Genomic DNA, 25666 nt, shown 5'->3' on the forward strand with positions numbered 1-25666 from the left:
AAGAATTTAAACAATTAACTGAATTTTGGCAGGGGAAATTGGAAGAGAGACAATTTTTGTCAGTAAGAAAAAATTTTAAGCTGCATATTTTAATCATCATAAACTGCTCGGGATTTCAATATTTTAATAGATTCATTTAGCTCTAAATGTCTTCAAGCATGGTATAAATCCTCCAGAGTCCCTGCTTTGTAATATAGCCTTTTAACATATTCATTGTCTCTTTCCAAGAAAGTTCACTATTGCTATTCCATTAGTCTGTTTTGTGATTTATATCAAAGATAAAATGAATATCTTCACTTTTCATTCATGACTATTTAATCTTGATTTTTTAATAAAAATTTGATGGTAATTATCATCTATTAAAACACATTCTTTCCCTCTTCTTGTGCATTTTTCCTCTTTACAGTAAATCCTACATTCTGACACCACAGTTAAAAACATTTTATCAGTAATTACATCTAGACATATTCCTTTTATGAACTCAGTCTTAATAGACTCTTAATCAACTCGGAGCATTTTTAGACATGGCAAAGATTCTATTGATGCATAATAGGAGAGTGTTGGATTTGCCAACCTCGTTTCTCTTTTTCACTTTACACTTCCCTTAATCCCGATAGCTTCATAGCTTTTATAGGGTAAACTTACACAAAACCTCACCATATACTGGAATGTTAGCTATGTGTGGTGTGCTGTCAAAACAGAAGTCCATTACCCATAAGTGAGACAGAAGACATCTTTAGATGGAGGAAGCATTCACAAGAGGTTCAGTAAATATTAGAAGATAAGGCATTTACAAGAGGCTCAGTAAATATTAAAACCATGAGAAACTATGGCAGAGAAGATCATCTGCAGCAAAAATAAAAGTAAACTGTTCTGCCTCTCTGATCCTTAACTTTACCATCATCAAAATGAAAACAAAATATATTTACCTCCAGAATCGCTGTGATGATTAAGTCAGAACATATAAATGAAAATTCAGTACTAGTCATAAAATGCCATATAAATATTGGGTAGTATCACAATTAATAATAATTCTATCTCAGAATTATAAGAAACTTAGGCAGGCAAAGCATTTAGAAGAGGAAAACACAGGCTACATGCCCAAGACTTGAATGAAAGTGAGAGCTCTGTATGTTCATAAATCCCTGCATCCCAAATTCCTTGTATTATGTGTGAGCGTCTGCTGTGGTACCATGAAGCATAAAAACAGTAAAGCCTGTTGAAAATTCCAAAACAAAGAGAGGAGCCAAGAAAAGAATATGAATAATTTAATCAGATAGGATTCAAGTTTATCCCCAGCTTATTTGCCTTTTATTCTTCATTTCAGTTAGTTACATATCCATCAGTTATCACCAAGGTTGTGCATGCACCTTGAAATGTTCACAAAAGGTCCACAATACAGGGGTTCATAATTAGGATATATGTTATATTCAGAATCCCAGGGGAACTAATCGATTCTGGAAATATTGATTAAGCAAGATGAAGAATTCTTACACAGTTTCAACTACAACAATTTTAAACAAGTACAAGCTTCGGTTGCCACAAAACTCACAAAAAGTAATTGATTGAAGAATATCTCTTTTATGCAAAATATACATTTTAGGATATAATTTGATTAATACTCTACTATATACTGACATTACTTCCTTGATCATTTAATAAAAAAATACTCTCGTTGCCAGAATTTTATTTTCTGTAATATTTATAATTGAGGTAACAATGACAAAACACTTAAACCATGAATAACATTGGTGAGTTTTTTTTAAAAGTCATAATGATTCTCCAGAACTAAACAAATATGTGACTAAACACAGGTTAGTTTTGATAAATAGGCACTGAAAATTTCACAAAAAGACAAGCAGATAACATAAATGGTTTATAAAAAAATGATACCATCGATGTTCATGGATTCAAACAACAAAGAAGAAATAAGGGAAATTAAGACACATCTATACTACGCCATTTTCACTGCCTTGTATGATTCACAGCACAATCTACTGCAGGCCCAAGAGGGGCAATTCACAGAGGTATGGGCCTTACTTGAAGCTTCAGAGATATTGATCATGAATTTGGCTTCCTTGGGTGTGAGATGGCTGAAGCTGTTGACCCATGCACACGTGTTGGTATTTACAATTGTCTCATGGATCCCGGCAGGTCCACAAGCAGACCACTCATATGGGGAGCACCAAATGAGTTCCAGCCACAGTTCTTTACTAAGCTTTAGATGCCTCATGAAGACGCAGGGACTTCTTCCGAGTGCGACCTGGTCACATCAGGGCACATTCAGCAGCAGAAGTCTGTTTCCAGTACAGTCCTTGGCATGGCTAAATTCCATTGTCCCTTTTTCAGCAGTCAAAAATCCATGATAAATTCTGTACAACACTGCAGTCAATAACAGCAGCACCAGACAGTATATTAATTCCTTTACCATAAAGCTATATGGAATTATAACTTTCTAAGGGTGGTATTATTAAAAGGATCACAGAATCTCTAAATATCAGATGTGTACGTCTGGGTAAATACATTGCCGTACAAAATCTCAGACATGCAGTTCATGCTTTAGGACTTAGAGAATAATAGACGTTATGTGATCAATAATAAAAATGACATTTGTCTTCCTCACAAAAAATAAACATGAGAATTAAGGATTAATCAACAGTCTCAAGGATCCTGAATGCCTTAGAAATAATAATGTTTATCCCTCAATTTATAGTATGGCATTTTTCCTCCCTCACATGCCCAATACACCGGACACACTATTGCTATTGCATTCATCGGGACGCTGTAAACAGAATTTCTTCCACTTGGGCTGAATAAAACTCCCTAGGGGTTTTGCTGGAGTGTAGTGATGAATGCTGGTTGCTAGGTAGTAGACACTGACACTGCAGCCAGCAACCCAATGTAATGGTGATACTGCTGCTTAAATCCTGCTTATCAAAAAGGTTCACAGTACTGATTAACGTAGGTAGTCTACAGGGCATCATCCATTTACACACAAAGCAGAGAGGCTGTTCCAAATAGCAGAGAAGGCGGGGGGGCAGGGGAGAGGACCCGGTACTAAAATCATGAACATCTTATCAAGGCATTTCTGTGCTTCATGAAGACAGATGGCATATACATTGAAGACAGGGAGCTAAGACAGACGGACAAAACGCCATACAGGACAAAGCACCTGATTCAACACTGCCTGAAAATCTGATTAATCCCGTGAGTCAGAATTTAAGGCTGGTCAAGAAAGCCTCCAGTGAAAACAATCATCTTTGATGTTTGCACAAAAATCAATAAATAAAAATAAAGGAAGGGATAAAAAAAGACACGAGAGCTTTGGGTGATATTTGGCACTTTGCCTCTGAAAATGATGACAAATCCTGGGATTGGAAAAATATATATATGACTCTAATACCAAGCAGCAATTCCTGGCTAAACAATGCAAGCCTGGCTGGCAGTTACCTTTCTCATGTTTTGTGCCTTCCCCAAGTCATTAAGTAAGAGCTCTGGCCTCAGCTCGCGTGTAACCAGTAATGACAACCTCTTTGCAGTTATCTGTGTGCAAACAACCAGAGACATTCAGAACTCCAATACAGCATTTTTGAAGAAAAGTAAATCAACCAAGAAATTAAACTGTTTAAAACAAATATTTCTTTCAAAGAATAAGGAAAAAAAATGTCAAGGAGAAACTCGCCCTCCCTGCCCCACAATTCAACATGCAGAACAGTCAACCAGTGCTTTCATATCAGCAGGTACACATATCCTGAGCCATCCACGGTCCCCGAACTCTGCGACATTGCTTTCAGGTGATAGAGACAAGATGGTCCATGCAAATGAGCTGACCAAAGTCATGTTGTGTGCAATCAAGATAGGATCCCAAACATCTTCAAAATGGTTTAGAGTCACGAGAAATGAAGGTCCAATGAAGTGACCGGTGTTTGGAAGCACACTGTTTTACTTATATCTCCCTGAAGATATGTTTACGTATTAGCATACTGGCCAATATCTGACACTACCTGTCATTTTATTGCGAAAGGAGAGCAGGGTAATTAATATGGAGAAGTAGCACTACTTTAGATAATCTTTAAAGCCAGGAGAAGATTTGTGAGCTACCCAAGTGGCATTTCTGACTTCAAAAAGTAGTATCATGCAGGATTGAAACTGTATTTAATGGAGCCTGGAGTAACTCTACATTTACTTATTTCCATTTTGGGGTAAACAGTACTCAAATTCATACAATTTAGCCGACTGATGCAGTTTGGTTTACAAAATAGATGGGATGGGAGATCGAGGGCGCCTCAGAGGACAAGGAGAGTTGTAGGGTGATGTTACTGGAGACAGCCTCAGAGCATTGCCTGCCAAGCCCGCTATGTTGTTTAAGCTTCGGGATTTTTCATATCCTTTTATGAAAAAATGCACAGACATCAGTTGAATTCAACCAGAAAATAGACAGAGACAAATAATACCATGCAGGATAATCAAAAGTGCTATTTTGAGTTCAAGGGAAAAAAATTTTTTTTACAAAGAATTCCATATTGAGACCATTTATAACTTAAAAAAATAAAGCTCACTATAGCTGTCATTCCCAAGAAATTAAATCAATCAAAACTTATAGTTGTAATACTTCAAAATTCATTCTTTCCCACTGTAATTTGTACTGATGTAATTTTGATATATAAAATACTATAGATCTTTTAAGAGTTAGGCAAAGCAACTTAAGTAAGATATAAACTGGGCTAATATTTTTAAATTTCAGAATCTGTTTCTAAAAAAAAAAAACAAATGGGCTATTTTTTCTTTTCATTTTGTATTGTTTACTAAGCTAATAAGCATGATCAACTTTAAGTGGACAACTGTTTTTCCAGCATATTCAATTTTTCAGCTTTATAGTGTTAAAAGGATGATTCTTAAATAATGGCGTTTGATGCCATTATCTAGGTGATGTAGAATGCCCATTTCTATATCTTTGGATAAAAAATGTAAAGAAAAAAGGAAGGAAATGAAATATAAATTGAGTCATAATTTCAGTGAATTACAGTCTGAACTTTATGATGTGATGTTTTCAGTTAGCTCTCCACTGCCAAGAACTGAGAACCATTTGATCATAATTCACTTTTTCTATTATCTTGCGTTCTAATCAACTGTACGTGATTATCATGGACTTACGGAATAAAAGATCCTCCTCACAAGCTTTAACCCAGTGGTTTTCCTTAGTCACTCAAGCAACATTCCCATCAAAGTCACCTTTGGGAAGATTCATATATTGTAGCATTATTTATTAGACAAAGAGTAGAGGCAGTTCAATGGGGTGGTTAGCACCATGTAAAGTTAGAAGTGAACTGTCTTAAAAGCAGGACAACTATTGATTGAAAAAGTAGTCAAGAACCAAATGTAGGATTCAGTCATAAGAAAAACTAGTCAGGAAATAAATGTTCTGACAAGTCCACTGAAAAAAAGTGTTGTCGAACAGGAAAATGAAATTCCCTCAGCCGAAGCTGAGCAAGTGGATACAACTTCACTAAACTTCATGGATTCCTTAGTCTCAGGACATATTCCTTGGGCTCTGATTAGCCCTTAGTGTGCATGATTAGTATATGAGAAATAAAATGGGCCTTTTGTGTTTCCCTGTGTTCCTCTCAGGTACTTTTTTTAATTTTCATGGAACTTCTGGGGAAGAAGCTAATACTATCTCTCCTCCTTTCACTAGAAAAGAAGAAACATTTTCAGTGAGTTAGTGATTATTTGATTTTCAAGCAGCCAGTACAAGAATGGACACAGATTGTAATAACTGCTCTACTGTGGGAGAAGCTGGACTGGACAGAAACGTCCTTCCCCATACACACACACACAGAAACTTTCAGCGGTCTTCCTTGAGATTTTGTAGATGGAAATTTATGCCATCCATAACCTATTGTAAAATTCTCTAGGACATCCTTTCTGCTGATGAGAGGATTATATGCCAATAAGCTTTGTTAGCATTTAGAGATATAAAACATGGGAGGCAACATGTATTTCATTCTATTCCAGAGGATGATGGAATACTTAATAAGAGAATGTCTTAAATAATTAAAAAAGAATTGCAGATAATTTATCCTTACACAGGGACCTCCATGCTCCTGAAGAGCTAGTCATTACTGCTCTTCTGTAAAGACATTGGAAGTATAACTTTGGGAATTATATGAAGAATAATTTATCCTAGTTGACCATGTAATCTCCCCACAGGACCTCCAAAAAGGTAAAAATTTACTTGATCGTTTTATGTTAATCACCCTAGTTATATGTAAATCTTGGTTCCATTCTTAATGTTCAATTATTATTCTGAATTACAGTTTTTAACATAAATATTATCTATTCTGTTTATAAGTCCTTTTACTTTAATAACTATAATTTCAGTGTTAATTTGAAAAGACTTCCCTTCTAGTTTAATAACAAGTATTTAGTAAAATTATACATTATTCATTGAATATATATATATTTTATTCTGCAGGTTCATTTCTGATACAAAATTTGATAACGTTTTGCTTAAGCAAACTTTTTATTGAATGGAATGGTTAAAAATATAATTCATGAGAATAAACAATATTGAACCTACTTGGAATTGGCATCTAAATACAAGGTGTGCCTATTATATGGTCCTTTTTTTTTTAGTTTTTTAAATTTTTTTAACATTTATTTACTTTTGAGACAGAGAAAGACAGAGCATGAACAGGGGAGGGTCAGAGAGAGAGGGAGACACAGAATCTGAAACAGGCTCCAGGCTCTGAGCTGTCAGCACAGAGCCTGACACGGGGCTCGAACTCAGGGACTGCAAGATCATGACCTGAGCCGAAGTCGGACGCTTAACCGACTGAGCCACCCAGGCGCCCCAATTATATGGTTGTCAAAAGCATGTGCTTATATGGGGAAATATTGAAACTGCCTAGCAATGTACTATCAATGGGTATGTTTTTGTGTATGTAATATGATTTCCTAAAAACTACTGAATAAATAAAAACACAGGTTCTAAGTATTGGGAGGTCATTCTTACAGGGAATCCATAAATTTTCTTAATGTATGTCCAACTATATTCATACTTGTTGGTAGAAAAAGAATTCAGTGGGAATCTGGTAATTTCTTTTCATCTGTACAGGGGAGAATTTTCAGCACACTAAAATCAAATCAGTTGAAAGACCAACTTGAAAGATAAAAAAGGGATCACCTAGGAAATAAATGCCTGAATAAGAGTAATAGCAGAAATCTACAATCTACATAAAAGGAAACAAGAGAAGAAGTTAATAGATTCCTGATAAACATGACAAGACAACACACTAAAAAAAATAAGTGAAGTTAGCCAAACTGTTACAAGGACCGGGAGGAAAAACACAGTAGTGTAAAAAAAAAACCAAGCAAGAATGAAAAAAGAAGTTGATTATGATGAGAAATGACAAAGAATAAAAGCCCATAGATGAATTTTCAAAGATGTGCTCATTGATAAAGAGAATTTTGTCTTTGTGAAATAGAATTTTCTGTATAATTTTTCCATGCAAACTAAATATCTTATTAATTGCTTTGCTCATGAAACTTTGCCATTTTACAGAAAAATTCTATATTTGCATAATGTTTTATAATTTGCAAAGTATTTTTTCATATGTGATCTCCTTTGAAGTTTAAAATTCAAATATTGTCTGACAGTGGAAGGAAAAAAATTTAGCTAAGTTCTTAACCATGTAACCTTAGTATAAGCATTGGATGTGATACTTTATTATGTGATGTTCAAAAATGTATAAAAATATAGCCACACATTACATATAAATACATATATACATATATATACATATATACATATATATATATACACATATATAGTGGGTTAAGATATGTAATGTACTTAAAATATAATGTTCTATACAATAAATTACTAGTTATACGTTATTATCATTAGTTAATGTATGTATACATATTTTGCTTAAGTACAATGATAGGATACTATCATAAAATATTTAAAAAATTGTTCTAGCACTTAATATTTCAATGTAAATTAGCAAACAATCAAATAAACATATTCAAATAATTGAAATATATTTTGGCATAAAGAATAGATGCAGAGGAATGGAAGTAGCTTAAATGAAGAAGTATTTGAAATATTACATACTAAAGAAATAAAAGAAGAGTCTGACTTCTCTTTTGAGATCAAAGGCATGGAGACAGACAGGACAATAAAAAGTGTTCAGAAGCAATGAAAGAGAAGTACAATATGGGTAATGAGACATTTCAAAGAAGACATCACAAAATAAATATTGAAGGCTTAAAATTGTTAAAGTATTCAATTGGGAGAAACTGCAATGAATAGCAAAAAGTGAAGTATTGTTAAAACACAGTTGCACTAATATGAAAGTTTTGGATTGGTTTTCATTCAAATTCAGTACATTGCATAAGAAATAATTATAGTTCTTTCTCTATTCGGTCAATAAACAGAGAAAGAGAACCATGGCAATAAAGCAAACAGAATTATCAAAGTAGGAGTAATCAAAGAGCATATCAGCCCTTGGACCAGGGTAGGTAATGACACAAAATTATTTCTTAAGGAGCGGGTAAAAGGGCCCAATTGTCCTGAGATCCATAAAGTTTACCCAGAACAAAAACAAAAAACAGCACCTAGGGAATGGTCAGAGACAGTGGCATAATCTAGAAAATTGGAAGCACATGGTGGAGTGGTGCTTCAATACTGTTATATTCCTTGACCAAGATGCCTAACCACCAAAATATACTCATTCAACAAGTGTTATTGAGTATCTTCTGTGTGCAAGTCACAGTTCAATGTGGGTTGAAAATAGTAATAAACTTAAAATTATTAGTATTTCCTTGAAGAGAAATTCTGTATCACATTATATAAGTACACAAGTAGCCTTTTAAGTGATTGGATATACTGTTTTATATGGCCAGGGATGTTATATCTTTTTAACCTTGTGACATTCAGATAAATCATGGCAAAGACTGCCCAAATACTGGATAAGAGATTTAATTAGAGAATGTTTAAAGCTTTTCTTTGAAAAAAGCCCATTGTTCTATCAATTACTTATCAAATATATGCATAGAGCCAATTACTGAGTTTTATTACTTGTAGTTTAAAAGATAACTTTTAAAGACTGCTGAGTATATTATATTAAGATAATTAGATGAGCAACTTAATTTTTAAATACCCCATTACAATTCTTCCCATAGACAAATGGAAAACCAAAAACAAGAATGAATGAATGAATGAATGAATGAATGAAGACCAAAATGAATGAATGAAGAAAGAAAGAAAAGACAGAAATGAATGAAGAAAGAAAGAAAGAAAGAAAGAAAGAAAAGAAAGAAAGAAAGAAAGAAAGAAAGAAAGAAAGAAAGAAAGAAAGAAAGAAAGAAAAAGAAAGAAAGATGAAATACCTTTCAGATATGACAGTCAAGTGTACTGTTATGATATGTACTTTAAATGTTTATAATGAGAAAAGAGATGATGAGAAATGTGAAACAACACTGTGTGCAGTTTTTCCTAGAAAATGACGAAAGAGCATTTATATCACTCCATATATTAGTAGCACTTAATTTCTAAGTCACCTGTTAGGATCTGATTAAATGCATGCCTACCTTTCCTGATCCCTCCATCAGAAGCACACGTGTAATCACCTGTTGTCAGTAGGAAACATGTTTCCCCTCTTCTGTTTTTGTCTCTGGTACTAGAGCGTCTGATGGGGAGCCTTTCTGGGGGTGATAATGGCGGCTCACTTCCTGTACTGTCGTCACCTGATAACACTGGTCACAGCACCATGCCCATTGACAGACAGTGATGGATGAGGAAATGAGACAGTACAAAGAGTTTACACTGAATGTCCATAGTACAGTCACTCCATATACAAAACACAGTAATCACATCATGATAAGAAAAAGGATTTTCATCACTCATTACAAAAATCTACATGGAGCAAAATGGAAATGTATTGAAAAGGAGAGAAGTGTTCTTTGGGAAATTTCAATTCCATTTTGGATCCCATTTAGTAGGAAACTGACTTTCACAGAACTAATATGAATTCAAAACAAGTGTGATAATGAACTAGCACACACATTAATATCTTAAGATTTTTGACATGCTTTCTAGTTACTGTGAATAGGAATCTTTAAAAGTGGAGCCTACTTAAGGAAAAACTCCGAGGTACATATTTGTCTTTGGAGTTCTTTAAGACACAGGCTTTTAATATTTGCTGAAAGTAATTTCCCCCAAAATATTAATAAAATAAATCCAAAATCTCACTTTATATCCAGGTTCTCCTTTTTGAAATGAAAAATATTTTTTGAGCATAACGATGGAATAAGATTAACTTCTCCAAATGCCCTTGAAACAACTGTTTACTTCTATATGCTTGCCAAAGACATTTACATCCTATTGGCCTAGATGCTAGCTTGTTATAACAATATTTACCCAGGTTGAGAGTTTGTCCTCTTTTTCCATGCCCTTCATAAGGAATCTGCACAGGTATACTGAGAACAGTCTGATGAGACCAACATCAACTAAACTCCACTATTCATAAAGACATTCTTGGCCTAATAGTTTTTAGATATATTGACAGAATCTGCAGAACAATGTACTAAATGAACAAAAAGATCTTTATGAATAATATATTTAAGAAAGCATTTTAGTTCCAGCCACGTTTTTTTCCCCACTTACTTTGCGAAAACTTCTGGAAACTAATGAAGGGACCTATGGAAATGTTACTTGCCTTTTTTGTTTGTTTGCTTGCTTGCTCTGTGTAATTGGTGTCATTTCTGAATTATGCAAAAGTATTCACATAGGATTATCATAAATCTTTTTTTTACAAGAAAAATATTAAATATATCTAAGTTACAGGGAATGCACATATCTTAAATTTTCATAGTGGGCTCAAAGCTAATTAAATTGTTTAATCTACAAAATATTTCATCTGTACCCATACACAATAGAGAGGACACTACTGCCTATAACTTTGGCAAAATGAACATCAATTATCAGTTGATGTTCTCTAGATTATTTATGGCAATGGAGAGGAGAAGGGATTCAGCAATATATCACCCAAAATTCATTTTGGGAGGGAACAGAGCACCCAATGCGTAGTGTAGAAAAAAGGAAATCCACAGGGAAATTCAACTTTGCCACTGATTAGACAAAGCAGATCATCTATCTCCAGAATAATGGTGAGTCTATTATATTACATAGCATTTTACCCAATCTAAAGGGATTATACTGAAGATCCTACCTAAGTTAACAATCATGAAAATTTAATTAACCCTCCAGAATATTACTAGCAACAACTTGTATTATCAAAAGGGCTATCTTCCATATCACCTTTTTGGTGTTCAGGCTTTTCAAATATAAGCATCCATTCTTTTTAAGTAACTGCTTCTTGTGAATTAGGTTGAGATGCATGGCCCCATGTGGCAGAGATAAAACTGAGACAAACACGCCAAGCCAAATGATATGGAAAGCAACATTTTGAGAATGAAAGATGGAAAATGGCCAATATCATACCATCACATCGTGCAGGGGAACAAAGAAACATTGGCACAAGAGCAACAAACAGGCAAAAGAAAATATTGGCACCATCAGCAGAGGGCATTCCCACTAAAGCAGGAAAACTCTATAGACCAGCTACGCAGGCTTCTACTTGGAATCTACTGAGAAAAGCTACAGGCTACAGTCTAGCTATCTACAAGCCTGATACAAACACATGTTTTGCAAAGGGGTAGAACTGAAAACTCATGAAAGTTTACAGAGAATGAAAATGGTTGCCTTCTACCTAAGGGACATACTGGTCTATAAAGTATTTAATGGCATGCATTTGAAATTGTGCCTTACCTGATCTGTTATGTTCCAGAAGCCGATTGTCTTTGCCCAGACACGTGTCACCCTGTGTGCTATTACAGGCCATATTTAATTCTGTCTTGCAAAAAGTAGGTGAGCTTGCCTGAGGGGCAGGAGGGATGTGCTTCTTTCTTTTCCTTGGAAGTTTCTGCTTCGCCATTGCCAAGGAGTAGTACATCCCAAAGTTGTTGACAATGACAGGCACTGGCATGGCTATTGTCAGCACTCCAGCCAGAGCACACAGGGCTCCCACCAGCATCCCTGACCATGTTTGGGGGTACATATCCCCATAGCCCAAGGTAGTCATGGTCACTACAGCCCACCAGAAGCCAATTGGAATGTTTTTAAACTGCGTGTGCTCACTAGCTGAAGGGTCGTTAGGTTGAGCTCCTACTCTCTCGGCATAGTAGATCATAGTAGCAAATATCAAAACTCCTAGAGCCAGGAAGATTATCAGCAGCAAAAATTCATTAGTGCTAGCTCGAAGAGTGTGTCCAAGCACCCTCAGACCTACAAAATGGCGGGTGAGCTTGAAGATTCTCAGGATCCTCACAAATCTTACCACCCTGAGGAAGCCAAGTACATCTTTAGCAGCTTTGGATGACAGCCCACTGAGTCCCACCTCTAAGTAGAAGGGTAGGATGGCCACAAAGTCAATGATATTCAAGAGATTTTTGATGAATTCAAGTTTATTAGGGGAAAAAATGATACGGACTAAAAATTCAAAAGTAAACCACACCACACACACTCCTTCTACATACGTCAAGGCAGGATCCGTTTCGATTTCATATTGCAGAACAACGCTTGTGCCATTGATGACTGGTTCTGTCTTGTTTTTAACAATATTGAAAGCTTCATGTGTCTCCAGGCAAAAGGTTGTGATCGAAACCAGGATGAAGAATAAAGAAGCAAAAGCAATAAACTGTAGGGGGCGGGGGGAGGGAAAGAAATAAAAAAAGAAACAAAGAGTGATCTGAACTATAATATACTTTGATCCAAATCTAAGAGCATCGATCCCCGCAGATGAAAAAGAGCAAAAGCATATTTGGAGATTTTGGAGGTTTTGCTTGGGATGTTATTTAAGTGAAAGAAGACATGTGTAGGTATCATTAATTAGAGTTGCACATGTAATTTGTTCCAAGTTCTGTTTTCTGTTATATAGGCAAAAACTTTTGCTTATGTTGGAAAATAATTTCTTGACTCTTTTGTATAAGAAAATATACCTGTTAAGAAAGCATAAAAATCAATCCAAAACAACGTTAAAGGGCAGCAGACTAAAGAAAAAAATGTAGACAGTGGCTCCAGATATTGGTTCTGATCCTAGAAACCTTCATGTATTAGATCAAGTTTTACATCTATAAATATAAGGTACAGTTCTTACTGATGGAAATTTGGAAGCTACCCAAATTTAACTGTAGGTTTTTAGCTATAAATAAAATGCTCCAAGTTGTCATAGGTATGGACATGAAAAAAAAAAAAAAACCTTTTGAGCTATGTTAAAGTTAAATTGTATCAGCTTAAGGTGGAGACTTGTCCAAAAGAACAAATCTAGGGAAGAGGAATAGTCAACAAGACTGAAGAGAGAGAAACAGAGTTAAGGAACAAATTAAAAGACAATTTTCTTTCCCACCTGAAAAAGAACTCCAAGTGTTATTAGAGTAGCATGCTATAAAATTGCAGGGTTTTTTTTTTTTTTGTAATTCAACTTTTTAGTTCATTTCATTAGTCCCCATGTGAATACACACACCCGCTAATACAGAATAATAATAATAAAATCTCTCCTTATATAGTTCCTATTACTGCCAGACATTCATAAAAACAAATTATGTAATTAACTCATATCCATACTCATAACACTACTATTACCATATTTTACAGTTCTACAATATTAGCACAGAGTTTAAGCTACTTTTGCAAGATGTAAGATAACAAAAGGATAGACGAAACACCCTAACCTGATAAGTTTTGCTCCCAATTGTTCTGTTAACTACCAAACACTCGCATGTTGAATACAAATATGTTAAACCATTTACTTATCTTGGGATCACATACTTCTTAATATTCAAGCTCTGAAAACTTAACACCCAGTTGTCTGAGTGAATGGTACTGTGACAGTCAGTACCAGAGGCTTTCAAAGAAGCCTGTAGAGTTCTAGTGCTCTCTGATAATGCCCTTAGACTTAGCGTGTGTAATGAGCACCAAGAGATTGCCCCTTGAATATCCAAATTAATTAATTATGTAAGAACAAGAGGTCATCAGTCAAGTGGAGGGTAGCCCTTACTTGGAAATATTAGGGTATATCCAAATCCCAAAACTGTCCCCTAATACCTGTTCTTCACCCATACCATTGAAAAGATCTAAGTTTCAAGAAGAGATTGAAACTACCTCCTTTTTTTCCTGGTTGAGTTTCAGTGTAAGAGAGATACAAAAGGACTAAAAGAAAACATCTTAGAATTGTAACTATCTGCCTCAAAGAACCACCTCAAATTCTGAAATTGTATCTATGCAGGGTAACAGTTGGTACACTGTTCATATAGAATTACAAAGCATGCCATTTTCATGGTTTTGCCTTACTCCCCCACGCATATCTTCCAATCTCCCTTGGTTTTGACATTATGGTTTCACTAATATCTTTTCCCAGACATAATGCAAGACACTAACATGTTTTCACTCAGCTTTCCCTTTGTCCAAATATAGAGTTCATTTTTTAATAACTACTTGTTGTAACAGTATCACTAAGACCCTCTAGATGCTTTAGAAGATAGTATCTTCTAGAGGAAGAATCAATCATCCTTGATGCATGCATTACTTCTTAATGTAATCACAATTTTATCTATAGATTTGTTTCTGATTCCCCCTGAAATTTTTTGTCATCAGAGCCCTGCTGGTGGGTATATGTTGATGCCCCCACCAAGCCCCCCCACCCCCACCACATTGCTCCCCCATCCACATCCAGTCTCCAGCATTTCAGATGAAATGTCAAAAGTTTTAGTGCACACATTCTATCTACAAGGCAGGTAGACAATATAAGGCAGTTAAAGCAAACTGTAATTTTATTTTATGCGTCTAGTATTCCTCAGTCAGCATTTTTTCAGTTAACTTTGACAAACTCTCTCCACCTACATTCAGGTGAATTGAATGGGACTTCCCAACACTGCTGTTTCAAAATCTGTCCTCACTTCCCAGCCATATCCCAAACAACAAAGGCAGTTTTCTAGGGTACTTTGATGCTTGTAAATACAAAACACTGGGACCTTTTATGAGGGAACATTTTCTTACTCTTCATTCATTCATTCAAGTATGAATTAGGTGCCTCTCTGTGCCAGGCCACAGTGTTAGGGCTTCAATTTAACAGTAGATAACAAAACACAATCTGTGCATTTGAGGAATTCACAATCCATTAGGGACACAGACGTTAAATAATGAACCATGCAAAAATTATATAATTACAATTGTGATAAATGCAATGAAGGATAGAAAGGCTCAAAAACGGGGCTTTATTTAGACTTAGGGGTCACAGACACCTCTGACAAAATATCAATAGACTGGAATTTGAGGGATAAATGAAGGCTAACTTGATGGAAACGGGAGACCCGTATATAACACAGTAGGAAATTTTAACAAAACGTCTGGACTTTTTCAATCTGGCTTTCTCAAGTGATGCCTTTACTGTAACACTGCAGGAGCAGAAGGTTTTCCAAGTCTGCCTCTTTTGCACAAATTACGATGATTAAAGCCCAAGCTAGCACAGAGGCTCTGACATTTTAAAGGTTAACCTCTTTTCCTAAAGAGCTTTAAATAAACTAGAAATATTACCTAGGTTTTAAAATGAAGCTGTAAGGAGACTTTAAAGCAGTTTGATTGTTTATGGTCCTCCTTTGGACTTGCTGGCTTATTGGGAAAGCTTTAGAATTCACTTGTCTTAAATTATTGTAACAGCCCCATTGTTTGGGATGAAGTAAAAACACAAGATATAGAGGTTAAAGTGGTTTTTAACTTAAAGTCCTATGCAAATACTATAAATCATTATTATTTATACTTTAAAAATATATAATTATTACCTCAATAAGTACTACCAGAACCTGAGGCTTATGTTCATTAAATGAGTTATTATGTTGTCAGAAAAAGGTCAGCAGAGTCATAAGGTACTACACTTGGTGGTTGGAGTTTAAGTAACATGAATCATCTTGTTAAATTACCCATTTTAATTATCCACCCACAGAAGACATGAATAGACAGACACTTTTCTAAAGAAGACATCTGGGTAGCTAAGAGACACACATAAAGATGGTCAACGTCACTCATCATCAGGGAAATACAAATCAAAACCATGATGAGATACTGACCTCACACCTATCAGAATAGTTAAAATTAACACCACAAGAAACAACAGGTGTTGGCAAGGATGTGGAGACAGGGGAACCCTCTTGCACTGTTTGTGGGAATGTAGACTGGTGCAGCCATTCTGGAGAACCGTATGAAGGGTCCTCAAAGAAGTAAAACTAGAACTACCATATGACCCAACAACTGCAATAGTAGGTTATTTACCCAAAGGATACAAAAATAGAGATTTTGGGGGGTTCATGCACCCCAGTGTTTATAGCAGCATTATCAACAATAGCCAAACTATGGAGAGAGCCCAAATGTCCATCAACTGATGAATGTATAAGAAGATGTGCTATATATATATACACTGGAATATTACTCAGCCATCAAAAAGAATGAAATCTTGTCATTTGCAATGACATGGATGGAGCTAGAATATATTATGCTAAGAGAAATAAGCCAATTGGAGAAAGACAAATATCATATGATTTCACTCATATGTGGAATTTAAGAAACAAAAGAGATGAACATATGGGAAGTGAGGGAAAGAGAAAAGAGGGAAACAAACTACAAGAGACTCTTAAAGATAGAGAACAAACTGAGGGTTGATGGAGGGAGGTGGGAGGAGGATGGGTTAGATGGGTGATAGGTATTAGGGAGGGCACTTGTTGGGGCACCTAAGTGGCTCAGTTGGCTAAGCGTCCAACTCTTGATTTTGGCTCAGGTCATGATCTCAAGATTCGTTGAGATCAAGCCCAATGTTGGGCTCAGCACTGACAGTGCAGAGCCTGCTTGGGATTCTCTCTCTCTCTCTCTCTCTCCCACTCTTTCTTCCTCTCCCCCCTCAAAATGAATAAATAAATATTTTTAAAAAGGAGGGCACTTGTTATGATGAGCACTGGGTGTTGTATGTAGGTGATGAATCACTGAATTCTACTCCTGAAACCAATATTGCACTGTAGGTCAACTAACTAAAATATAAATTAATTAATTAATTAATTAATACTTGCCCATCCATATTCCTAGAAAAGAAATTTAGTCACATTCATTAGAATATACCTGGGGAGCTTACACGAATGTGAATTCCTTACCCTCCACATGACACATCAGACACAGATTCTCTTGTTTAGGGAAAGGGAATTTGCATTCAACAAGCTTTTGTAGTGATTGCTATGCATATCAAAGTTTGAAAAACACTGTTTCAGTGTATTTTCAACTTGATAATACAAAGTTGATAATTCATTACTAAATGAATTGGAGAAGTTTCTAAATTATAAGCATTTGTAGACTCTTAAAAGAATCTTCCTAAACCTGTGTGTGTGTGTGTGTGTGTGTGTGTGTGTGTGTGTGTGTCTTCACATGTGAGTTGTGACATAATTCTGGCTTCTACACAAATATTGGTGAAGAAACAAAGCAAATGAACAGCCTCCAAATATACACAACTCTAAGACACAAAAACTTTGAAAGCCAAAAGTTGTCTGTGTTTTTACAATTCGCTTGGAACTTGAATTTATCAATATTTTCATTAGCATTATTTAAAGAACCACATGATTTTGTATTTTTATTATTCTTCATTGTAATTTTTATAGCTCTGTATATCTTTAGTTTTTAAGGACTTTGTAATTCTGCCAGAGTGTGATAATAGTATAATAGGAAAATAAAAAAGAGTATAAAAAAAGATACAAACTGTCATTATGGGAAAGAGACATTCATTCCAGAAGTAGATGACTGTTTTGCTTTAAAAAAAGAAGCTAGATAGGTATTTTTTTATTTATAAAGTCTAAAGACACTAGAAATGGTCTAGAATGGGAAGGTCATAACAGAGAACTAAAGTATTCTTCATAATAACATGGTAGAAAATTGAATGTTGTCTTCTGACAACTTAAAAGTGGGGAAGTTGGAAGGAAATTGAAATCCAGAGAGAAAGAAACAGAATAGTTCTTTGAGGATGAGGAAAGTCCCATAATGGGAAGGAGCAAGCAAATGAGAGATCCCTGAGCGGTACAGCAGCAGAACTTTGGGACACCAATGGGGAATACCAAACTTTAAGGTGCTGCTTGCTCTGCTATGCCTTCAGCAAAAGGTGGTTGTACAAAAGAACCTAGTGTTGATTGATGGTGCTTCGAGTGATGAAGGTATTGGGCCATGCAAAGACAAAAGGAGGGGAGCAGTCAACCATGGAGGCAAGATACAGTGAGGTTCAGAAACTTAGAAGAGTACTAAATAAGAGTAAAAGATAATCAGGAGAAGTGTAGCCCTTGTGAGAGTATTAGAGTTATTGAGTTATTAAGAGAGAAAGATCTCCCCATAGAATGAAAAATAAGAGCTCAGTTTATTGGGAACTTAGTTTGAGTATCAGATGAAAAGGTGACCCCAGAAGCCTTGAAGACCTAGAATCATCTGGAGGCAACACTTGGAATCCATTATCAAGGAATTTGTACACTTCATTTGAACTTAATTTTAAGAGACTTGGATACAGAAAATATCTTGTTTTGTTTTGTTTTGTTTTTCTGACTCTCTGAGTTAAGCCCAAATGGGTAAATATGAGGTTAGTTTGAATAATATTAAGTAAAAGAAATTTAAAAGGAAAGAAATGGTGGGAGGGAAAAGGTTTTATTTGTTTTTCTCCTTCACAAACTGGAAAGTGCTTAAGGACCAGAATGATTTCATATCCATTTTTGTAGCTCCTGCTTTTGGCACAGTGGTTAGTATTTAGGATGGCTGACTGGCTGGATAGAAGGATGAAAGAATTAATGAAAGAATAAATAAATGAACAAAATAATAAGGTAGATCACATTCTAGTGAGAAGAAAAATGATGTGAGGAAAAGGAACTAACAGAAATGAAATAATAAAATATGCATATTGAAGAAAAAAAAGAAAGAAAGAAAGAAAGAAAGAAAGAAAGAAAGAAAGAAAGAAAGAAAGAAAGAGCCAAATTTATAGCAGGAGCAAATTGAACTGGTCTGTAGGTCCAAACATCGCCCTCAGTAGCTTCCGTTCATTCTGTTAATGGAATCTTATCAAGGAGTTGAGGGAAAAAATCACATTGTCATTTCTCTCTTCCTTTTCCCCTGTGATAAGACCACAAACTCTTACAGGCATTAAATGAAAACAAGATAAAGCATGCTAAATAATTAAAATTTTAGAAAGCTCTCTAGGTGTTATGTTGACTGAATTCACAGAACTCATGTATCATCTCAGGGACATTTAGAAGGGAGATGCCCTGCTACAATATTGACTTGTGGATGTAATAAGTAGCCAGTTTTTCTCCCTAAGCCCAGTGTCCATGATTAGCTTGATGAGTGTCTAATACTCTGTTTTTGTTTTGTTTTGTTTTCTAATTAGCGACCATGAAGAGAAAGCCCTCAAAGTGCGGTTCTACATAGAAGATAGTATGTACCTGCCTCAGTGCAAAGATTCAAGTAGATCTCTACTACTACTACTCTACATAGTAGATAGTATGTATCTACCTCAGTGCAAAGATTCAAGTAGATCTCTAAGTATGTATAGTAGGCCGACAGAAAGAGGAGGAAAGAGGAGGAAAGCAGGCTATATTTTTGTTTCATCATTTTCTTTCCTGTTAGTATTAAAATGAATAAAACTGAACTCTATAAGAACCTCAAAAGTGCCAAACATAATGAGGACCAGACTGATTAAGTGGCCTTTTTCTGTGCTCCCCTAGCCCAGGATCACTGATGGAGCAATTTTCACATACTTTTGTTACTGATTCTATAAGACCACAAATTGTTCAAAGAGAAGAACTTAATATCTATCTTTAGAGCCAAACACAGGCTTGACTGATGGCAAGAAGTAGGTGATCAGTTCTTGGGAAATTAGAAAAGGAAAGTGTTTTTGAAGTATGTTTAACTTGGTATGTAAAAATTCCACTGGCTCCAACACAGAATCTCCTTTAAAAGTCACCTTACCCATTAATTCACAATTAGAAACCTCAACCTATATTATAAACCTTTAAGGGGGAAAACAACTTGAAGAAAAATTAAACTTACCTCTATTTGAAAATAAAAGTCAATGACATAATTTAATAGTTGGAAATTAACATTACAGGGAGATTTTTTAAGACAAATCCTAAAATATATACTTTGCCATGGCCCAAAAATTCCAGTCCTTAAAGGAGATTCCCATTCATGGGCCATGACAAAGAAAAGCCTGAAAGCTCTTCTTGACCTTGACAATCACCTTGAAAACAGACTCCTCGAATCAGGAAATTGAGGTGACTGGAGTTCATCAATTAAGGTTGTGAAAATAGTCATCAATTGGATGAGGAGTTTAGGAAGGAGGAGTTTTCTTTCCTCCTTGATTTCCTCTCACTTGTGAAAGATGATGAACCATCACTCTGCTTTGAGACGATTTCTCACTTGCTCTGGCATCTTGCAGGAACTTTATGTACTAAAACTGATTTCAGGGCGCCTGGGTGGCTCAGTTGGTTGGGCGTCCGACTTGGGCTCAGGTCATGTTCTCAGTCAGTGGTTGGAGCTCCGTGTCGGGCTCTGTGCTGACATGCTGACAGTTCAGAGCCTGGAGTTTGCTTCTGATTCCATGCCTCCCTCTCTCTGGCCCTCCCCGCTCATGCTCTGTCTCACTCTCTCTCTCAAAAATAAATAAGCACTAAAAAAAAAGAATTTTTAAACTGAATGATTTCTTGGGATTATGGTTGCAATACTTGGTCTGGGATCAGCTTTAAATATCCTTTGTATGTAAATACTGATAAAGTTGTCAGATGCTCAGGGTTGCCTGACCTTGTCAGTTTTGCTGCAAAAAAACATTAGGTACATCGTACTGGGGTTATTATTCATGGAAACAATTGGTTAGGATCTATTTTCTCTCATGGAGCTAATGCTCTGAAAAGGGATCCCACCACAACAGTTTTAATCAATGCTTGGGAGTACGATTTTATTTTTATATAACTGTTAAGATTGCTGGGGGACTGAGTTAGCCAAAAGGAAGACAGTTGCCTGCTTCAAGAAGAGGTGTCATATTTCAGGTTAAGATGTGAAAGCGTGAAGAATGTTGCAGTAAATGCCGATTTCAGAACTCTTAGTGTAGTGTAGGAATTAAGATCCTTGGGAATTAAGTAACTATGGAGGAACATCCTAAATTGCAAAGATTTGCTACTGCCAGCTTTCAACCCAAGTCAATTAAGCCAACCTGCATTATCATAAAACTGCCAAAATGCTGCATCTGTTTAAATGGGAGTTGAGTTTGCTTTATTTGCCTTGTGTACCCTGTCCCTGCTCTATAATGTCTGTAATCATGAAGATGGAAAAAATTGTAACATTAGTTTCAAATATGTGTTTGTGTGTATGTGTGTATACTAAGGAATTTCAGTTTTTGCAATTCCACATGAGGTATATCTATTTTTAGTTTGCATTTTAAGGACATTATATATTTTCCAAACAGAAATGCTTCATTCTTATTATACACATTCTTCTTTTCACTCTTAAATAATTAAATAGAGACATGAGCAAGGACTTCCAACAATGAGGAATCAGAGCTCATAGTACTTCCTGATCCAAAATTTCCACTTTTACAAATTTACTCTGGTAAAATGTGGATACAAAAGTACAAGGATATATGTGGAAGGACATTCACTGAAGCATTATTTGTCAAAAAAAAAAAAGTGTAAGTCAATGGTATATAGCATTACAAAGAATGAGGCAGCTAAATATGGAATGATATCCAATGAAACCTATTAAACAAAAAGATGACTGTGGTACAACAATATGTAGAGTCTAATACAACTTCTATCTCTATGTACAACTAATGCATGCTTATAAATAAATAGCAACATTACATTCTTAGCAATAGTTATAAGAGTGGCATCATGTGAATGTGTTGCTAATGGAGAATTGTAACTGATTCTATAAATATCTTCAAAGTTTAATTTTTTTATAAAAAAATTAATCATGTATTATATGTTTTATTTTAAAAGAAAATTCAAAGAAATTAATAACCAAGAGAGGATTTAGCTTGGATCTTCATTCTCAATGACCATTATGCTGATTTTATTATGCCACAGAAATTATACATTGGCAGATTGCCATTTGCCTTCTTTTGCCCAGCACCTTAAATTTAGCAGATGCTCTTAATTATGTATGTATTCAAGTCTCATATACTAGCTTTGCCGTAATTAACAAGAATGTGGTGTTGTTCACAGAGCTGTGGTCTCTAGAGAAAGAAAATGGTCTCTTTCATTAGTAAGAATATCCTCAAGGGCCAACCACATAGGGACAACTACAGCCCTGCGTCTGCTGGTTCCATGCAGAGTTGACAATTACTTCAGCCTCTTTTGAGGCTGGTAAAATCAACTTCTCTTCATTCAAGTTTTACTGTTTAAAAGCAGTTCCACAAACTTTATTGGATTTATAACGTTGAATTAGATCTTTCCTCAGTGGGGATGCCAAAAACATATATGATTACTAAATTCAGAAATTAGTGAAGAAGGCGAAGAAGATTAACCTACATGTAACTGTATATAATCATGTCAGTGTTTATAACACATATATGTTTTATATTTAGATCAATGTATCAAATGTGTTTATATGTATAGACAGATATGTATACTATATACAGATATGATATGATATACAGATACAGGTATGAATATATTATGTAGATAGGTATAAAATTGATATAAAACAATATAAGATTTAGATTTCTCAAGTCAAGATACCCAAATATTTTTTGATCACTGAGACTTATGTGACTCCTGATAAAGATATTCCACCATGTTGATACCTTTATCCAATATAGATACACATCATTCTCTCTACATTTTTTTTCCTATGCAACAGGAATTTCACTGAAATTTTTACTTGGCTTATCCACTCACACCTGAGTGTAATTTTCTAGGATACAGGCAAGGGAGGCCTATACATGACATTAGTATTATCACAATGAATTATGGTGTTCAAAGTTTAACTACAATTAAAAGTCATCAAATATGGATACACAGGATCATTTTAGTTCTCTAAGTCTTATGATGAAATTTAAAGTGTTTGTAATTGATATCTTGCATGAAAATAATTTTTATAATTGCTTTATTAGACAAGAATTTTACAATTTTTAGTCGTAAGAATAACAGCTTATAGTCACTTCATAGCATAAACATGAATTGTAATTCTTAAATTCCAACTATTGAAAACTCCCTCCAAAACTTCCACATTTATTATATATTGTCTTAAATTCATTTTTAAATGATTTAGTTTGTCTTGTAATGATATGACCTACACCATCATGATCTAGGAATACCTAGGAGGTCACATTTTTAAACCCTATCTACTCTTAAGTCCTAGGATATCTTTCTTGAGGCCAACACTTTCCAAATTAAATTATGCAAGAATCCTGTTTAACTTAGTTGAAAGTGAGGGAGGTAAATAGAATGCTAGTGGAAGGCAAAGGGAGGTGACTAGCTTACAAACACCTGCCAAAGATTTGTTGACTCTGATAAGTCTGTTTCTTTCAACACTCTATACACTTTCAACACATCTGTCTAGCCTATTAGAGCACCTCTGCTGGTCTAGTCCCTATACAACATAGGGAATCCCAAGCTTTAGTCTCAAATGTTAGCATTCTTTTTCCATACCTGCTTGCTCAGTAATCCTTTCTAAAACATAACCATATGCACAGATAGCCAAGTCCTGAGTCTCCCATGGTTTATGTGTGCATTCCTTTTTCTTCAAGATCTTTTGTTTGGTGGATATTTGTTCTTTCTTACTACTAAGCTGGGTCAGGACCCCTCCAATCCACCCTAGTCTACTTCAGCAAGTATGCCTACCTGGAGAAAGAATACTAGAGTCTCAGTTCCTGATCTGCCTGGAAATCTTGGATACTCTTGCAAATAGATGCAGATTCTTCCCAGGGGCAAATTTCCTATATCCCGCAAAACAAAAGCTCCTGGGTTAACTGGTACTTTCAATACAAGAAGCAGAAAAGTCATATTTAAAATAGGGAGGAATTGATTGGCTATGTAACTGGAAATCCTATAAGGTGAACCTTAATGTTGTTTGCCTAAGCAATTTAACTATATCAACAGCTGTCAGAATGTGGCCTGGAATTACTAGCAGTCCAGAGACCCTTTTCTTGGGTCTATAAAATCAAAATTAGTTTGAAATAATATTATAATACTTTTTGCTTTTTTCATTCTCATTGTCTTACCAGTTTATAGAGGAGTTTTCCAGGGGCAACATGATGTGGTATATTACAACAGAATGAATGTGCCAAGAAGATAGGAGAATCCAGCCACTTTCTATTAAGTCAGACATGAAACAGATCTACAAAAATGTAAAATAATGTCACCCTTCTCACTTTACTCTTCCTCTTTCAGAAATTTTATTCTTTTTAAAAAATTATTTTTCTAAGTCATGGAGATGTAATGTAGAGCATTGGGAATATAGTCAATACTACTGTAATAACATTATATGGTGACAGATGGCAACTAGACTTATTATGGGGATCATTTCATAATGTATAAAAATATCAAATCACTATGACGTACAGCTAAAACTAACAGGATATTGTATGCCAATTACACTTCAGTGTAATTTTTTTCATTAAAAATATGTTTGCTCACATCACTGGATTACATCCTAATCATGGAAAATAAGTATCTCCTAACCTTTCTATAAATATTAATATGGCCTACCAGTGACTCCATACAAGATCATAAAGTCTCCAAGGCAATGTTCAATACAATCAGCTCCTTTACTAGATTATAAAGTAAATAAAAAACATGCATTTGTTATGTTAACAATTTTAAAACTGTCATGAATGAAGTGAGAGCTAAACTAAGTAATTCTCAGGAGTCACAGAAATCTATCCACATCTGCTTAAATACCAGAATCTTTTGAAATTTAGTAATCTTTTCTACTTCCATGATTCCAAATGCCATCAATGCACCAGTGATAGCTCACATGTCAATCTCCAGCTTATACCTTTCTGTGTGTGATTTATCATAATTTGCCAAATCCACAAGGTTCTTCAGGCTCAATTAAATAACAAATGATATAATGGCAATCAAAATAATAACTCTACTAGTCTGGATTCTCCAGAGAAACAGAACCAATAGGATATACCTAAGTACATAGAAAGAGATTTATTATGAGGAATTGGCTTACATGATTACCAAGGTTAAGAAGTGCCACCATCTGCTGTCTACCAGATGAAGGCTTGGGAAAGCTGGTGGGGTAGTCTTGGTCCAAGTTTGAAGACCTCAGAACCAGGGTCCCTCTGCCTTTCTGTCCTATTTGGACCCTCAACATGTTGGATGATGCTCACCCACACTGGGGAGGGGTTCTTCTTCACTCAGTGTACTGACTCAAATGCTAATGTCTTCTAGAAATATCCAGAAATGTTTACCAAATTGACACATAAAACTAACCATCACAGTGACTATCATGCATTTTAATAGTGAAGGTTTAAAAGGAACTTCAAACTCTACTTGCCCAATATATTACTGAAATCTATTCTGCCTGTTCTAT

At 35.3% G+C, this 25666-nt stretch overlaps 1 protein-coding gene across 18 annotated transcripts in view; it reads right to left on the bottom strand.

The window, feature by feature from the left end:
- Positions 1-1253: 1253 nt before the first annotated feature.
- Positions 1254-25666, bottom strand: part of KCNC2 (potassium voltage-gated channel subfamily C member 2) — a 199871-nt gene continuing 175458 nt past the window's right edge. For 3 of the 18 annotated variants that reach the window (XM_045466275.1, XM_045466273.1, XM_045466274.1), the window contains exons 3-5: positions 11837-12764; positions 9598-9762; positions 1254-4388 (exon numbers count right to left, since the gene is read on the bottom strand). In XM_045466275.1, coding sequence (XP_045322231.1) covers positions 4252-4388; positions 9598-9762; positions 11837-12764 — 1230 coding nt within the window. In that variant the 3' untranslated portion in view covers positions 1254-4251. Of the gene's footprint in view, positions 4389-5154; positions 5233-9597; positions 9763-11326; positions 11431-11836; positions 12765-25666 lie in introns of those variants that run through there. The other 15 variants (XM_045466283.1, XM_045466284.1, XM_045466281.1 and 12 more) reach the window with 15 other exon arrangements.

Source organism: Leopardus geoffroyi, chromosome B4 (assembly GCF_018350155.1).
Source record: "Leopardus geoffroyi isolate Oge1 chromosome B4, O.geoffroyi_Oge1_pat1.0, whole genome shotgun sequence".
In the NCBI taxonomy this organism is placed as follows: domain Eukaryota; kingdom Metazoa; phylum Chordata; class Mammalia; order Carnivora; family Felidae; genus Leopardus; species Leopardus geoffroyi.